The sequence below is a fragment of the Triticum aestivum genome, chromosome 1B, assembly GCF_018294505.1.
Source record: "Triticum aestivum cultivar Chinese Spring chromosome 1B, IWGSC CS RefSeq v2.1, whole genome shotgun sequence".
In the NCBI taxonomy this organism is placed as follows: domain Eukaryota; kingdom Viridiplantae; phylum Streptophyta; class Magnoliopsida; order Poales; family Poaceae; genus Triticum; species Triticum aestivum.
In genome coordinates this window covers 156,977,698-156,995,359 of record NC_057795.1, presented here as the reverse complement: position 1 = coordinate 156,995,359, position 17,662 = coordinate 156,977,698, and the positions used below count along the sequence as shown (strand labels likewise).

Genomic DNA, 17,662 nt, shown 5'->3' with positions numbered 1-17,662 from the left:
TCATGGGTATTGGACTGGATGACAGAAAATACTCACAACAAAGCACCAGCCTCTGAATTGCTTCATGCCATCATAGTCAGTCCTCCTCCAGAAGGTGCAGTGCTTCTCTATAATGAACCTGAGCTCTCCAACCATCTGATGCAAGTGCTGATGAAGCCATTGAAGCTAGGCCAAGCTCCAAGGACCAAATTCCTCGTCAAGGAATTGCTCTATGTGCCAAGGACAGTATACAAAACATTGACCAAAACCCTTAGTCCGATCAAGGGCCACAACTCTGATGATGAAGAGGTTGCTGGCATCATGAAGAATCTGCTTTTCAACATCATACATGGTATTCCTATCAACTACCATGATTTTTTCATGAGGACTTTGGCCAATGTTGCTCTGACACCGTTTGAATTGAAGTCTTACGCTCCTTGGATCATGAGATTCATCAGATCAAGGTCTTCAATCAACTACAAGGCTAATTTTCAAAATCATCTAAGCTATTTGCCCCCAATTGAAGTCCTCAAAAGGACTATTTCCTTAGCTGATGAGAAGGGCAAGGCTGCTGTCATTGATGAAGGCACTCATCCATTGGATGGACAGTTTCGTAAGCTACCTCATATTTCACCAATGATGACTCTGTCACACATGATATTTCCGCAAATGCTTCAAAGCAAAACCCTCAAGCCACTGCTCCAAGGGTGATGATTGATCATGAGCTTCTCCTTAGTCTTCATCAGAAGGTCGATCGCAACCACAAATGGGTCAAGCGTCAGTTTGGTTCAATTCTTCAGAACATGACGATCACGCAGAACACTGTGAAGAAGAACCATTACTACCTCCATGAAGTTTTTGATTGCACCTAGGTTGTATTGTCTCACCTCTACGGTGAAGAAGATCTCAAGCAAATGGGCTTCAAGCAGGACTTTGACTGGTCTCAACCACCTTCGAAGAAATTCAAGAAGGTCAAAGTTCCTCACTTGGTGGCCAGTTCATACTCTTCATTGCGCGAGACTAATGAACATGAAGATTTGAACGACACTGCGGTAGGCCCTACTTCAATGGACGACCCCAACAACACTGGCGCTCCTCCATCGTCTTCATGATGATATTTCTCAGGAGTGTTAGTCCTCATTTTTTGTCCCTTTTGGTCATTCGATGACAAAGGGGGAGAAATTTGAGTTAGTCTTCAAGAGGGTCCATTATATGGGCATTTTTTTTACTAAGTTACAACTCTCGTTCTTCTGAAGATTTTTGTTGATCGAGTTGTAAACTTAAGTTCGATGGTGGTCTGATACTTTTGATCTATTCTTTTGCATGCTATTTCCTCATATATGTTAATGCACGCATGCTGAATTACGTCAGACACCATATTTCATCATGCATTTCAAATTCTTCATATCATATGTTAAATGCGTGTATGATTTACAAGATATAGGGGGAGATCTCCATGATTCTACTCTACAATGTGCATTGCTATTCAAAGCAAATTCCTCACTTATGCACATCTTCAGGAGGAGTTCTTCTATATCTTGCAATCATATTCTTCAATATCAGTATTTACACTTCATATGTTTATACCCGTTGAAAACTTAACCAATATTGTCATCAATCACCAAAAAGGGGGAGATTGTAAGTGCATCTAGTGCCCCTTAGTGATTTTGGTGTATTGAAAACTTATAGGTTAAGGGACTAATGAGTTTGTGAATGTACATGGGTCTATAAGTCTATCAGTAGTTTGATATTTACAGAGAAAGTCGACCCCTAAAAATGAATGTCTTCAACTGAAGACATTGACTTTCTGAAGACTTTGAAAGTGAAGAATTTGGTGTGATCCTGAAGACTTGTTGTTCATGCGAGGATTATGAGGCGTGAAGACTTTTGTTTTCATAGTTTTATTTTCTCTTTCTTGAGTCATAGTAACACCGTATTGTTAAAGGGGGTCGAGGTAAAACTAAGGAAAAGTTTCCAGTGATGCTCATCTCAAAATCCTACACCTACCAATCCTTTTGAGTGAAGCCATTGGAAATCTCATACGGTTCAGTCAATTTCTTCAGTGACATAGACGAAGATCTTCTGGTCTTTGAGGAATTTGTTCTGATTGAGGAGTTAGGAATTCGCCAGTGCGGATTGTCTATAAGTGAGGAACATGATAGCCCCGAGGAATTTGATAGTCAAATTTTTGACCATTGTTGTGCTATGCGCCAGCTGTCCCAAAATATCTACCCACCTAACGGTCATAGCATTGAAGGGCATTTATGTCTTATCATGCCGGGCTGCTCCCTAGGCTATAGATAGCCACCCCCTACAACCACTAGCTGGTTGGCTGCTCCGTGAGAAACTGACACTTGTCATTGAGAGCATCCCATCCTCCGAGGACTTTGAGCGAAAATCATCAAGTGAGGAAAACCAAACCCAAACACCTACAAACCCAAAGTGATTGAGCATCACTGAAGAGATTGTTCCTTTGTGGAACCAACGCTTGTTACCTTTGAGGACTGTGCATCCTCCAGACGGTTAGGCGTCATGGTCTACATCATCCAAGAGGAAATTGTGGATCGCCGAGTGACCAAGTTTGTGAAGTTTTGGAAGTCACCTGAAGACTTACCACGAGTGTTTGGGCAAGGTCTGTGTGACGTTAGCTCAAGGAGAATATGGTGAGGACTGTGTGTCCTCAGGTTTAAATACCTAGCCGCTCCAACCAGACGTACGACTGTCACAATAGTTGGAACTGGTCTACCAAATCACTGTCTTCACCGAGCTACTGGTTCTATTTCCTCAACCCTTTCATTTCCTCATTCTTGTGTTGAAGTACTTGATCGTTACTGTTTGAAGACTTTGACTGAAGGCTTTCACAATTTCCTAAATCCTATTTCTTCAGTCAGTTTGTCTTTAGCCTGCTTATCATGTGTTTATGCTACTTGTACTCTATGCTTGTTTTCATTTTATCATGATGATTGTGCTACTGCTCTATTATGCTTGCATCTAAGTACTTATTCCGCTGCTAGTTGTTCGTGACTTAGGAATTTCCTCACCACGAAATTCCTCAGTGACGAATTTGTAAAAATCGCCTATTCACCCCCCCCCCTCTAGTCGATATAACACACTTTCAGCTGAGCTCAGCTTTGTGACAGTTCCTTTACCTATTGTATCCGGCCATGGGTGTTTTGTGTGGGGGTGTGGTGTGGTGTGGTGTTGCGTTGTTTGCATTGATTGTAACTGGTCATGGTTGCTTTATAATATAAAGCAGGGGAAACCCTTTTTCGATAAGTTCACCTTTTCTTTCTGTATCCTTTTGCTAATGTAGTTTGGTTCAGACATCAATGGTACCTTAAGGTGGACAATTTTGTAGCTCCTCCGGACACTTTGCAATGCATCATTACTAAAATTCTTTCTATGAATTACATTATGCTTCTTTCCATAATATTTTCACTTTCTTATGGTGCCTTTGGAAAAATAGGAATGATTGTCTTTTTCAGAGGAAGATCTCTATGCCTTATTAGGTGCACTTCATGGAGAAGACTATATCTTCTTCCAGAGAGTTGGTGGAGGACCTCAAGAATGTCCTTCCTAATTTGGATCGGAACATGAACAATACTACTTCTAATGTGATGCCTATGTAGGGGCACAATTTAGCTCGTGATCTTCTTATTACAGGTAAAAAGATCTTTTCTGGATGCGTCTTGAAAGAACACAAGTAATCCTGTCAGGGGCCAATCTCCGACAACAAGTCTTGGAGTTCCCATTCAGGTGGTGGATGAGATTCAAGCCTCTATGGATTAAGTCTTAGCTACATTATCTGCTGAAGTTGGAGCTCTTTGTCTTATGTTACCGTTGAAAGGCATCTTGGCCTACAGGGAGCAACTTTCTTGACAGATAACTTGAGTTTGGATAAAGCAACAACTCTCAGGAGCATCAATTCTTCTCATTCTAGATGGGAGATGAGATAGCAACCTGGAGCGTTTATCTTAGTTATTGATCTACAATTGTGCTCACATGGTTCTTACTAGTCAAGTAGATCATGCCTTAGTTGTCTTAAACTTGCTCAAAGTCATCTCACAAAAAAACTTGGTCATAGTCACTCTAATGTCCTTTTCTTGCATGCTGAACTATCTTGGGGTGATTGTCGGCATCCTGGGAATGGGGGTCCCCAGACTTGCCTGCCTGTGGCCCATAGCATGGCCCCACCAGTGGCCCTGTATGACCCATCTTCACCAACAAACACTCAAGACCCTCGTGAGGGGCCAAGCCTCGCGAGGCGGACGATGCAAGACCTCCTCAGGGGCGGCCTCACCAGGCTGGCTCGCGAGGGGCGGAGAGATCAAGGCAAGGGACACCTCGCGAGGTTCCTGTGACCCAAGCCATGACGACTGGAGCTAGGCGGGCGCCAGGCGGGCGCAGTGTCCTCGTTTTCTCTTTGGTGCTAAAGGAGCAAGCGCGGGCGAGGAGTCCCGAGGCATCAGGCAAAGGTTTCCATATCGGTGCAACGATACCAAGACCAGCAGGACGGCAGGACGGAGGTCACCATGGAGCCCAAGATGGCGTCACCACCAGAGCCTTTGGCAGGCGAAGACCACCTTTAGTCAGGATAACTTGTACTAGTTGTCTCCCTTTGAATTTGGCCGTTGTGGGATCCGTTCCTGCTCAATATTTGGGAAGAGGTCCAGGGCCTCTATAAATAGGACTAGCCACCACCATAGAAAGGGGGATCATTCAGATTGTCCTCTACCACACAAGCTCACCGAGCACAAGAACACCTCTCCTCAGGAGGCTGTTCTTCCCTTGTAACTATTCATCCTCAGCCCAAGAGGAAATCCACCACACCACACTGGAGTAGGGTATTACACTACATCGGTGGCCCAAACCAGTATAAACTCTTGTGTCTCTCATTCTTTGGGTTCGTCGAGCTAGGCCTTGTGATTGTAGCGAGAGCGATCTAGGGAGAGAGAGATCTTCGTGCGCACCCCGGTGTTCGAACCTCAAGGGTTTTGCTGGAACCTGAAATCCGACATCTGGCACGCCAGGTAGGGGTGCGTCGTAGCCTCTCTTCCACCAGTTGATCCGTCGACACTCCGCGGTTCCGATGTCCGGCGAGCCGAGGACCAACGCTGACCGCTGGGCAGCTTGGCCAGCCCGGGCGATGTCGTCCACCCAAGAAGACCTCAACCCTGCACCCTAGGCGGCACTTGCACCGCCAAACGCTGTGGGGCGCGGGCGGCGCGGTCAAATGCCATCCACCCTTACTCCACGGCAAGCGCGGGCAACCGCAAGGGCCTCAAGCTACGCTGCGGCCACGGCGCCGCACACCCGACGGGAACAAGCAAACATGAGGGCCACGCTCAAGGTGGCTCGGGAGCTGCTGCGATGCCGACTGATGGAGAGCGGCCGGGATGCATTGCTGGAGTGCGTCGCCGAGCTACTGGATGCCACGGCCTTGGGAGCACCGCCCTTCTGCTCCCTGCTTACACCTCAGGCCGTGGCCAGATCGCATGGCGGGCCTCGCCGTGCCCGCGTGCCCCCAGGCACGCCAGGAGGTTTCATTGACACCAGCACAACTAGCAGCACCGGACGCCCAATCGCACCCGCGCCACCTCCGATGAGCGCGGGCATGAGTGTTGCCACCCGCGGCCCCAGCGGGATGCCGCCCTACCATCATTAGGGTGGCGCGCTAGGCTGGGCAACGTGGAGCGTGGGGCACTTCGACGAGGTCTTCGGGGCGATGGCCTCGGAGGCCTACATGCCCCGCATGATGGACTCAGGAGTACACACTGGAAGACGGCCCCGGCTCGTTCCTCGAGCCAGGCTGGGAGGAGGAGGCGCTAGAAGCTTAGGCCTTCCAGGAGCCTCCCGGGAGCCTCACCGACCATGCTGGCGACAACAGCTACAGGGTACCACTAATCTCTCAGGAGCAAGCTTACGCTAACCATGGTCGCAGGAGGATCAGGTCACAGCGGCAGACGGTGGCCCCAGCTCGACAGCCTCCCTTCCACTAGGAGGAGCGCACTGGGGGCTACAGGGAAGGAGTCGGGAGCAAGGCCCCTCCCCGCATCGCGCAGAGCAGGGCATCCCCCGGAGGTAGGCCCTCTGCCGGGGAGGTCCTGGCGAGCCTTCCCCCGACAAAGGACCCGTGGTCGCCGAGGGCGCCGCTGGCGTTCCCTTTGCCCCTTGGCTTCGTCTTGGTTTCCGGACGCCCCAATGGTGGTCGAGGGTGGCGCAAGGCGGGCCCCTCGTCCGGCGATATGAAGTAAGGCTCGCGCCTGTGAAGGTCTTCGCTCGTGACACTCTGACGTAATAATGAGTGGGGTTGTACATGCCCCGGAGTCTCTGGAGTGCCGTCCTCAGGCCTCGAGGGCTCCCTCCCACATCCTAGTGGCAGCACTTAGCTCCGTGCTGGTGAGAAGACAAGAAGACTAGACTAGGCGCCGGACGCGGCCATTTGCTTTTAATCTCTTTTCTCTAGCCCTGTTTTCTGGCTTTGGATTTAAGTTTGAAGTTGAATTTTCATTGGTGTGCGCGGGGGGTGTCTTTTATCGTTCGTGCGTTTTCTTGCGATCTGGTTCCTTGCGTTGATTCGGAGTTTGCGCGTATTGCCTCCCCCCTCGCGAGCTCCTTGCAAGCGGTGGTTGGGCGCGGCGCACACGCGTTGCGCGCACGTCCTTCCATGGCTGGCGCTTGCTCCTCACAAGGCCCTCTCGGACGGATTGGCAGGACCCTCAGAAGCTCATGACCTCATGAGCCGGTTTGGAACTGGCCCTGACTAAGGTAAACTGCAGCAGTAAGCTCGCGGTGGGACTCATGGGCTCATAAAAACACATCTCCAGTTTGGCCTAATGAATAGAGGCAGTAATCTGTTTACATGAGGGGCTCCCCCTCCCAAAATGCTCTTACAACTTTCAGGGTCGTGCCCGAGCTTTCACATGCAGGGTCAACAACAAGGAAGCACATGCTCAATCGGACATATCGCTCACCGCGTCCTCCGGGTCGCCCTCAGACGCGTCGCTGGCACCATTGCCGGCGTCGCCCACACCATCGTCGACCACATCACTTTCATCCGTCGCGACCACCATCGCGTCGTCCTCGGAGGTGAAGGCCCTGACTAGAGCATCCACATTGTCTTCTACCCAGCGCCCCAGGTCGCCCCGGATGGCCTCAAGCACAAGGGCAATGGCGGCGTCAAAATTGAAGTTGGGGTAGGTGTTCTGGAGGTGGCTGAAGACGCGGGAGAACGCGCGCCTGAGCAGGCCGCGGCTCCTCTCTTCAACAAGCTCGCGAGCCCTCTCGGATCGATTCTCTAGGCGTGTCACCACATCGGTGAAGAAAAGGAGGCGACTGGCGTAATCGTTCGAGTGGGGATGAGGGGCATCTTCGTTGCAGATGGTGCCCAGCGCCGCATTGGCTCTGATCCTGAGGCTTTGGAGCATGGGGGCGTGCACGCGCTCCAGTGTCTACCGCCAGAGCGCTTCCTTCCTGCTCTGTTGCGCGAAGGACTCGGTGCTGGCGACCCGCTGCTGAAGAGAAAGCAGCTCGGCACGGGCGGAAGCCAGCTCAACTTGGACTGAGATCAGGGCGGCTGCGGCGGCTTTCTCGTGATGTCCCGCCTCAGCCAACCCTAACTTGAGGGCAGTAGTCCTGCCCACAGCTTCGGCTTCCACAAGCTTCAGCTTCAGGTCGTACCTACCCACAAGATCCGTGCGAGCCTCGGCCACCCGGTGATCGACCTCCTCCTGGGCCCTGGCCTCGCGTGCACCGACAGCATCCTCCGCTTGGGCGACTTGGCGCTCCCTCGTCTCCAACCGCTCAAGCTCAAGGCTGTGCTCCGTGGCTTCCAGTGCCAGCGCTTCCTCGCGCTTCAGGATCTCTTCCTCCTCGGCAGGCATCCCCTTCATCGACGCTAGGGCGGCCTTGCGCGCCTTCACTTGCTGCTCCAAGGAGGCGCTCCAGGCTTGGAGCTCCCACTCGCGTTTCTCTGCGATGTCGCGGCGACGATTAGCTTCCCGGGCTTCTTCCAAGGCTCGAGCGCAGGCCTCATGTGAGGTCGCAAGAGACTCCGCGACCTTCGCAGTATCAAGCTCGCGCTGGTGGCGCCCGAGGTTGATGGCCACCTTCAGTTTATGTCGCTCCTCCATCAGCCGAAGACCCTCGGCCTCGAGGCGCACGTCTACATCCACGAGTTCCCCGCCAAGCCGGCTCCTCGCGCCCATCGCCTCCCGAAAGAGCTCGTGGCAGACGACACTCCGTTCGTGCGCAAACTTGAGCGCGCGACCGATTCCGTCCTCCGCAGCGGGGGTCGTCAACGGGATCCGAAGCGGCTCGCCCCCTTTTCGCAGGGGGATGGGGGATGGCGCCCCCACGGTCGCCGACTGGGCTTCAGCGAGAGCCCGGTTGAGTTGAGGCTCGCTACTCGAAGAAGAAACCAAGACCGAAGCCATCCAGCCGCCGTCTACAACCAGAGGAGGAGCCCTCGGCAAGATCATCGTACCCCTGGCGATGCCACGAAGAAGAGATGGCAGGAGCGCGGGCTCGAGGCGCCAAGCTAGCGTGTCTGCCTCTCCGGCTGACCTCGCACCGGGGGTGGCATGCTGGCTTGGGACGCTCTAGGCCAGCGGGAGATTCGAGGCAGGAGGAGGTTGCTTCCCAGGAGGCTTCACGGCCTTAGCAGAAGGGATCTTGAAGAGCCACCATCAGGAAGGGAAGTAGCACTCAAGGAATTACAAAGATAAGGCACTTACTCATCTATGGCGATGTACTTCCTCTGTTTCAACGGCCGGAAGGCGCCGCTGCTGCAGCTTGGGGACCCCTTCCTCTTGCGGAGCGCATCAAAGTCTACACGGAGCCGGCCGAAGCGTTGGACGTGGCGACCAGCGCAGGGCGCGGCTGGTGAAGCGCCCGAGGAAGCGACCTTAGGAGCGCCAAGCTGGGGAGAGTCGTCGGGTTCCGCCTCGCAATGACCTACTAGGGCCTCGGGAGCTTCGGCCTTAGGAGCAGCGGATTGTGTCGCCCCCTCAACTGCCACCCCAGAGCGAGAGTCACGGGCTCCTAGAGATGGCGCCTCAGGAGCCACGGACGGCGTTGACACCTCGGAACCCACACCTCTGGCCTCCAGTGGTGCTTGCCCCCCTGCGTCCACTCTTGGGGCAAGTTCGACGCCGACGACAAGGAGGGGAACCACGGTGACGGGGTTCTCGCGGGACCCCTCAAGGCCTACTGGACGTAGCCCCCATTCATCAAAGGGGGGCATCTGCCCGGTGAACTCCACCCTGTTTGAGCAGCAGTACAAGAGACAGCCCTCCAGTGGCATATCGGCTGGCGAGGGGTCGCCCGCCAGGACCTCGAGCACCATTCTTTGCGCCTCGAGCGGAAGCCCCGACTCCTGAAGCCTCATGCGATCCTGGCTGACAAACAGGGCCAACATCGGCTGGGAATGGCGCTGGAGTGGGGCGACGCGGCGTCGGAGGAACTCCTTCATCACCATGGGCGCAGTCAAGCCAAGATCTTTCAGCCTCTTCAACCGGAGCCAGACGAAGGCGAGGCGGGGGCTCGCAAGCTTCTCGTTATTCCAGCCGAAGCTGGGGACGGCGGGCGTCGACGGAGGCAAGAGCAAAGAGTTGAGCACTCCGACATCCACATACACCCACCGCGTCCGAAACCCGCTCGCGGGCGGCGGAAGTTCAAAGTCAATCCCTGGGCCGGCCGTCGCCACCACGGCCTGGAAGCTCAAGCACCCCGAGCATTGCCCGTGGTCGGTCAGGTGCAGCGAGAAGAAATGGCGCAGAAGGGCCACGGAGGGTGTGATGCCCACCATGGCCTCGCAGACGAAGGAAAAGATGGCAAGAAGAGCGACAGATTGGGGATCTATGTGCAACATATGAATCTGGTAATGAAAAAGCACGGCGTTGAAGAAGGCGGAGAAGGGAGGGACCAGGCCGACCCACAGGGCGTCAATGAAGAATTGGACCTCGGTGGTTGTTCTATCAACAGAAACTCGGGACGCAGGCCAGGACACCGTCCCTCCCCATTCGTTGAAGCTGGTGGCGAGCGTAGGGCGAACCTTGTCCATGGCCTCCCGATTGAGCACCCGCGATCGGCCGACGGCGGGCTCGACGGCCAGAGGCGGGCTGGCTGAGGACAGGGGCTTCTTCCATTTCTCCGTTCGGTTCGGTGCCATGGCGTTGGAAATGACTGAGCTCAGGTCGGATTGGGAGAGGAAGCTGAGGTTCGAAGAAGCGGAGAAGTTGGGGAGTGCGTTGCCAACAATGGGGAAATAACTGTGTAGGACGCCGAGGCCGCCTAGCCAGGCGGATATCAAGGCTGTATGGGGAAGCGGGGCTGCCACGTTCAATCGGTCGTCACGCATCGAGCGGGGCCGCAGGCTGTTGGGGTCCGCGGCGCTCCGCACTTGCCCTTTGGCTTCGCCTCGAAGCCAAGTCCGAGCGCGCCTTGAGCCCGGGGGCTACTGTCGGCGTCCTAGGAACGGGTGTCCCCGAACTTGCCTGCCTGTGGCCCACAGCATGGCCCCACCAGCGGCCATGTACGGCCCATCTTCACCAACAAACACTCAAGACCCTCGCGAGGGGCCCAAGCCTCGCGAGGCGAACGATGCAAGACCTCCTCACGAGCGGCCGCACCAGGCTGGCTCGCGAGGGGCGGAGAGATCAAGGCAAGGGACACCTCGCGAGGTTCCTGTGACGCAAGCCATGATGATTGGAGCCAGGCGGACGCCAGCGGGCGCAGTGTCCTCGTTTCCTCTTTGGTGCTAAAGGGGAAAGCGCAGGCGAGGAGTCCCGAGGCATCAGTCAAAGGTTTCCATATCGGTGCAACAAGTCCAAGACCAGCAGGACGGCAGGACAGAGGTCACCGTGGAGCCCAAGACGGCGTCACCACCAGAGCCTTTGGCAGACGAAGACCACCTTTAGTCAGGATAACTTGTACTAGCTGTCTCCCTTCGAATTTGGCCGTTGTGGGATCCCTTCCCGCTCAATATTTGGGAAGAGGACCAGGGCCTCTATAAATAGGACTAGCCACCACCATAGAAAGGGGGATCATTTAGATCGTCCTCTACCACACAAGCTCACCGAGCACAAGAACACCTCTCCTCAGGAGGCTGTTCTTCCCTTGTAACTGTTTATCCTCAGCCCAAGAGGCAATCCACCACATCACGCTGGAGTAGGGTATTACACCACATCGGTGGCCCGAACCGGTATAAACTATTGTGTCTCTTGTTTTTTGGGTTCGTCGAGCTAGGCCTTGTGATTGCAGTGAGAGCGATCTAGGGAGAGAGAGATCTTCGTGCGCACCCCAGTGTTCAAACCTCAAGGGTTTTGTCGGAACCCGAAATCCGACAGTAACGATCCATGTTGTAACTTGTCCCTGAGCAACCCTCAAAAAAGAAAACTTATCCCTCAGCAAAGTTTGATGAAACTTGACGCCTTGGGCGCCTCTGGTTTGTTAAAAAAACAATGTGTGATGGCAGCAGCCATAATTTCGGGGAGAAGATGAGGCATGCCATCTTGATGTAAATAGCTACTCCCTTCGTTCAGAAATACTTATTTTCAAAAATGAATAAAATTGATATATCTATAATTAAAATAAGTCTAGATACAACCATTTGCGAGGACAAAGTATTTATGAACGGAGGGAGTACCTGTTACCAGTCTCTCGTCTCTTCCCATTTCTCTCTCTGTGGACACAGCGGCGACCCGCAACAGAGCCCAACCACCTGCGGCGCGACCTAGCCGGCGAGCGGCGGCAACCACAGGTCTGGCGAGGGGCGGCGTTCAGGTAACAGCCTCTCCCCTGTCTACATTTATCCGCTTCTCCCCTTGCCTATTGCTGCTCTTTTAACCTAAAATCTGAGATCGTGGGGATTTCCTGTCCTTTTTTTCCTAACCAACGCGCGATTCTCGTTCGCTGCTGAATGCGAGCAACCAAACCCGAGTCTTTCTTTGCAAGGACCCATCTAGTCGCGTTCTAGGTTCGATTGTTCTTGCAGAAACTTGCTTTCCCCCAAATTTTGGGGGTTTACCTGAAGTCCTAGAAACCCCACTCGTTGCTTCTAGTCCATCCATGCATTCCCTGGTTATTAACGGGGTTAAAGACGTAGTATTATTCATGCGAGATCTCTATTCATGCCGTGCCCAGGTCAGGAAATTTTTCGCAGGTTCCAAACTCCACTTGAAATTGTATGCGTTTCAGTCTGAAATGTTGCAGGTTCAGGAAAGATGATCTGGTGCCCTCCCTCAGTAATGTCTCCTTTGTTAGTTATCCGACACCGGACCTAGTTCTGCATATACTGCTGCTTTTGTTCTTAATTTTGTTCGAAATGCTTTCATGCTCTCCTAACAAAGCCTTGCACCTCCTTGGTGGATGAGCGCCAAGGCGGCGGCCTCGGATTGCAATGCATTTGCATTCATGACTCTATGGGGCAGGGCTGTGCCTTTGCATTGTGTGGGTGGCGACCTGGTGCTGTGTAGGTAGCGAGTTCGTTGACCCGGTCGATGCGACCCGAGGGGTCGGTCTGGCTGGCACATCGAGGCAGTGGCCTCGGATTTTGGCGCGTCGTTTGTGGTCTGCAGGCGGGCGTCTCGTGTAGCATGGGCTATAAGGCGTCAGTTTTCTGCAGCGGTGCGGCTTGCCTACGAGTGGTGGAAGTCGGAGCGGCGGCTCCGGATCCGAGGGTGTGTGTTTTGGTGCGGTTGTAGCCTTGTGTCGTGTGGTCGACGAGGCTTTGTCGCTTGTGCGTTTTTTGGCCTAGTTTCCCTTATAAACTGGGCTGCTATGATCGGTTTTTGATCCGGTTTTCCTTATAAACTAGATCAAACTCTTGGCATGTTGGCCACTTTATATTCAGATGGGGAAACTTCCTCCCCGGTGATTCTAAAAAAAAAAACTTTGCACAGAATTTTGTGCCGACAGGAAGCACATATCTATTCATGGTCAGTATGTTGATAGCCATTGTAAATCCATGCCCGCCTTTTGGTCACTGTATTTGACTATGTCCCCTGTTAAAGTTAGCATCAATCATGGCAGAAATCTAGTAGTACTAATAGTTGGAGCCTTTGAATGCTGATAAATTTCTGAAATCTTTCCGCACTAAGGGACCGCCGCAAGAAACGTCTTCTCTGATTTTGAGTTGCGAGTAAGCAAATGAACTAGCAGGAACAAACTTTCCGTATACAAGGTTAGTCGTTAAAGGCCCCAAAACCGGTATGTCTGCGCATGTCAAATGCACATAGAGTTGTTTGATTACTTTGGTGTGCTGTTCTGTGAAATGGGTTGCGCGGTGAAACCGGTAGATACATAACGGTCTTAATACAAAAGATAGAAAGGGCATTGTCCCAGTCGCTTGTAGAAAGACATTTATTTCCTCTTTAGGATTTTATCTGTTGCTCCTAATTTAATGCTATGCCTCCTGTTAAAGTTAGCATCAATTATGGTAGAAATCTAGTGGTACTAATAGTTGGAGCCTTTGAATGTTGATAAATTTCTGAAATCTTTGCACACTAATGGACCGCTGCAAGAAGTGTCCTCTCTGATTTTGAGTTGCGAGTAGGCAAATGAACTAGCAGGAACAAACTTCTGTATACATGGTTAGCCCTCACAGGGCCCAAAACCGGTATGTCTGCGCATGTCAAATGCACATAGAGTTGTTTGATTACCTTGGTGTCCCCCGTGGTGAAATGGTTCCTGCTCCCTGCAATGAGAAAAGAATGTCGAGGTTACTTCTGTTAACTATAGTTTATTTTGAGATTTGTGCGAAGTTTCTATATAAGTATGCCGCAGCACAACTCTTTTAATGCATTTATATAAATTGACCAAAACCACACTTATTCTGCAATTGCAGAGTACAACTTATAGCAACGAACTATAAATTTCTGAGAAGTATAACGTAGAAGTGAAAACCCATAGTTTTGAGCTTTTAGTGTAGCATGCCTAATACGTTGTTGTAGATACGTGACGGTCTTAATACACAAGGTGGAAATGGCATTGCCTCTTTAGGATTTTACTAGTTACCTTCAATGTTATGACAGTATATTTGCAACTGTGTGTTCTCTATAGCAGAAGAAATGCGTTTTAAATTCTTGCCTGCCTGTAAAACCTTAAGCATGTTTCCTTATGATATTCAGTGAAGAATTGCTGCACCACTTGAAGGCTGATATTCATGTACAATTTTGACTTTTGGCAGGTAGTCAACCATGGTTTTCCTTCAGGAGGAGATGTCTTGGAACGTGCTGATCTCACCAGACCAGCTGAGCCCCAAGGGCCTGCTGCTCCGCAAGTCCATCATCGTGCGTCTTCTGGAGGACGTCACCAACAGGAAGGCCTCCAAGGAGCATGGCTACTACATTGCTGTAAACGAGCTGAAGACGATCTCTGAAGGGAAGGTTCGTGAGCTGACCGGAGACGTTCTTTTCCCGGTCACATTCACCTGCATCACCCAGAGGCCTATGAAGGGGGAGATCTTGGTCGGCTCCGTGGAGAAGATCCTGAAGCACGGCGTCTTCCTCAAATCTGGGCCGATCGAAAGCATCTTCCTATCAGAGAAGTCGATGAGCGACTACAAGTACATGGGCGGCGAGAACCCCATGTTCATGAACGACCACTCGAAGCTGGAGAGGGACACCGCCGTGCGCTTCAAGGTCATGGGGTTCCGCTGGATGGAGGCTGACCGCCAGTTCCAGCTCCTTGCGTCGCTGGCTGGTGATTTCCTCGGGCCGCTGTGAGCTGCTTCGGAGATGCTAAACCTGGCCCCTGCTGTACATTTTGTTATCCTGGTGGTGGTGGATGAACTTCGCTGTTGTGATGGCCGATGGAACATGGTTGGCTGGTTGCCGTGACTTTTCGCAGTTGATGCAGGCTGTAGGGTGTGATGACAATGGGATTTAGCTCCATGTCTTTAACTCATCAGTGTAGTGTGAATTATGACGGAACATATCACTTTTAACTTGGATGCATGTGTTTGTGGCCTTCTACTTGCTTGCATGGTTCCTATTTGATCTTGCTTGAAGCATATACAAACGCCAGTAAGATTTATCATCATGATCCATTGAGGTATCAGATGCAACCGTAATGTGACTTTTCTTCCAGTGCTTAAAGTAACTAGCATCTGCAATGGACCTCGGAATTGCTAGCCCAGGCAAAATGGCTGTCCATCGTAAAAAGAAACAGCAGAATCGAATCCATTTTATTCAGACTCTAGAAACTGTATGAACATCACGCATGCAGCAAGCAGCAGCACGGCCTGACTCAGGGTGCAAAAGCTAAGCTGAAGATAAGCACACAAATGTACAGGATGTACAGGACACATGCACAGATTACACAACCTGGGAATCATCCACAGGCTAATTGTCAATTATTATTACAAATAACACTGGATGGTTCAATAAGTTGCGGCCAACTGGATATATAGGACTCCAGCAAACTAAAACAAATGTAGACATTTGCGACGATGAGATCAGGCATGGTTACTCGCTGGCTTGACAACGGTGACCGGGCAGGCGGCGTTGTTCACGACGTAATCGCTGACGCTGCCCAAGAGCACCCTGCAGTTCAGAGATGCAAAAGATCAGCACTCTATTATGATGAAACAAACACACAATGTGGCTGAAGAAGAGTTTGGAGGTCAATTTGGTCGGTGGTCGCAACCTCTTGAGCTTGCCAAGGCCCCTGCTCCCAATGACCAGGCAGCTGATGGGCATGTCATGGATGGCTTGGCACAGCTTCTCGCGGGGATCTCCAAACAGGACTTTGGAAACCACAGCAACCTGCCGAAAAATGAAAACTCGGAATCTTGTTAAGCAAATGTGTCAAGGAGATCACGATGGTGATACATTATGGTGTGGAGTGGTCACCTCCTTCTGCTTAGCTATGGTGTTGAGCATGTCAAGTGTTTCAGCATCAGGCTTCACCCCATATTTCTTTGCAGTTGAAGGGTGAGAGAACTCCGAGAGGGGGATCAAAGCTGAAATGGAAGAAAGAAACGAGTACAGCGAGCACTGAGCAGTAGGCCACAGTTGTAAAACAACTTTATTTAGATAAACAAGGTGTGAGCATGCTAGGATCTTGCACATGTAAACTGCATGGACCAGGAATATCACACATGCCATTCATGGTCACATGAACAGCTAATTTACTTCGTTGATGCGTCCATATTTAACACTGTTCATAGCATAGATAGCATAGCATGCAGATGAGCACATGTAACATGATCTAGCTAACTACAGAACCATGGATGAGCTGATGGATGACAATCAGCAATCATGATCCCTGTGTAATTGAATTTGCAAGCGCGCTTAACAAGAAATGGTTAGATCCAGAGTTAGGATCGGGTGGTCAATTCGCCATCTGGCTAACCGAAATCTGCGCCGCTGCTCTCTCCCAGAGTTAAAGCGACACCTAGGAAAGCCCCGTGGACAGAGCAGAATGAGCGAACATCGGTTGCCAACCGCTCCCCGGACAAGCCATGCTCTGTCTTCGCTAGCACCCCCTCCTAAATCCGGTCAAAACAAATTCTACGACCAGAGCAGGATATTGCTGCTGCTGCTCTGCTCTAGTACAGCAAAAGGCAGACCAATTAATTCCAAGACAAGAAGCAAGTAGGCAACAGACATCGGCGAACATACGCGTGCGGATCATGGCAACTGCTACCCCTTGCGCCGACGCGGCTCGTACATATCGGAATCTTGCACGGGTCGGGGTGATTGGTGGGCGCGACCAGAAACTAAGATCAAGATCAGCAAGCAGGCAGACAAGTAGAGTATATAACTGCCGCGGTACAGTAGCAAGAGCAGGAGGACTAGGGAGGAAGAGTAGGAGGAGTCTGGTTGGTACGCACGGGAGCCGGAGGCCTCCCAGAGGAGGGTCTCGCCCTGCTCGTAGTCGGGGTCCTTGAGGACGTGCAGGAGGAGCAGGTTGTCGCCGGCGCGGAGCAGGTTGTCCGCCGCCCACTGCAGCGCCGCGCGGCTCCCCTCCGAGAAGTCCACCGCCAGGCCCACCCACCTCTCGCCGTCCGCAGCCATGGTCGATGTCTTCTCCTCTCCTCTCCTCGCTCGGCTCTTGGGTGGTGGTGGTGGTGGTGGTGGAGGCACCGCTGTTTGGAAGGAGAAGTGGGGAGACGCAGGAACAATTAAGGACGACGACGACGGGGGTGGTGGCCTTCTCTTGTCGGCCAGAGGATATTTGTTTGACGCGGTGCGGTGCTACTCGTACATGGCATGTGTGCGTGATTGATTGAGGGCGCCCACATGCGCACCCGCTGGGCCACGTTTGGAAATTTCCCTCTCCGCCTCCTGCAAAGATTCTTTCTCCTAATGTTTGTTCGCAATATGGAAAAAAATTCAAAAACTTGGAGTATAAAATCTACAAGATGCTTTCGAGCTGCAAGTTTGTTTGTAATCTGGACAAATGTCATGATTTCCTTGCGGGGATTATGGATTTCTGAACTTGTAATCTGGATATTCATACTCGCCACTTGGTTATTTTTGTTGCCAGTTGTAGAGAAACTGAAAGTTCCCCACTGACTACAAGAATCATGTTCAAGAGAAACATGTTTCTAGTATCTGCCAATTCAAAGAAATGGTGTTGTGGACTCCTCGCTCTCTCTCTCTCTCTCCACCAAATATATGCCAGCAGGCGTACTACTATGCCAAGTGCTGCGCGACTATGGCACGGCGCCGGTACA

At 51.7% G+C, this 17,662-nt stretch overlaps 2 protein-coding genes across 2 annotated transcripts; one reads left to right on the top strand and one right to left on the bottom strand.

The window, feature by feature from the left end:
* The first annotated feature begins 11,620 nt into the window (after positions 1 to 11,620).
* On the top strand, positions 11,621 to 14,928 carry LOC123113234 (DNA-directed RNA polymerase V subunit 7). The gene is made up of 2 exons (XM_044534426.1): positions 11,621 to 11,763; positions 14,168 to 14,928. The coding sequence occupies exon 2, from the start codon at positions 14,178 to 14,180 to the stop codon at positions 14,703 to 14,705; it is 528 nt and encodes a 175-aa protein (XP_044390361.1). The 5' UTR covers positions 11,621 to 11,763; positions 14,168 to 14,177; the 3' UTR covers positions 14,706 to 14,928.
* Positions 14,929 to 15,137: 209 nt separating this feature from the next.
* On the bottom strand, positions 15,138 to 17,141 carry LOC123113241 (universal stress protein PHOS34). Its single transcript, XM_044534438.1, has 4 exons — positions 16,817 to 17,141; positions 15,834 to 15,943; positions 15,628 to 15,746; positions 15,138 to 15,524 (listed from the first exon to the last, which is right to left on the bottom strand). Exons 1-4 carry the CDS (start codon positions 16,998 to 17,000, stop codon positions 15,437 to 15,439), a joined length of 501 nt encoding a protein of 166 aa, XP_044390373.1. The 5' UTR covers positions 17,001 to 17,141; the 3' UTR covers positions 15,138 to 15,436.
* Positions 17,142 to 17,662: the final 521 nt, after the last annotated feature.

Coding starts and splice junctions, on each gene's coding strand:
- LOC123113234 (XM_044534426.1), top strand. CDS start 14,178: ATGGTTTTCCTTCAGGAGGAGATGTCTTGGAACGTGCTGATCTCACCA.
- LOC123113241 (XM_044534438.1), bottom strand. CDS start 17,000: ATGGCTGCGGACGGCGAGAGGTGGGTGGGCCTGGCGGTGGACTTCTCG. Junction 15,944..16,816: donor CTGGGAGGCCTCCGGCTCCC/GTGCGTACCAAC, acceptor CTTCCATTTCAG/CTTTGATCCCCCTCTCGGAG. Junction 15,747..15,833: donor CCATAGCTAAGCAGAAGGAG/GTGACCACTCCA, acceptor ATTTTTCGGCAG/GTTGCTGTGGTTTCCAAAGT.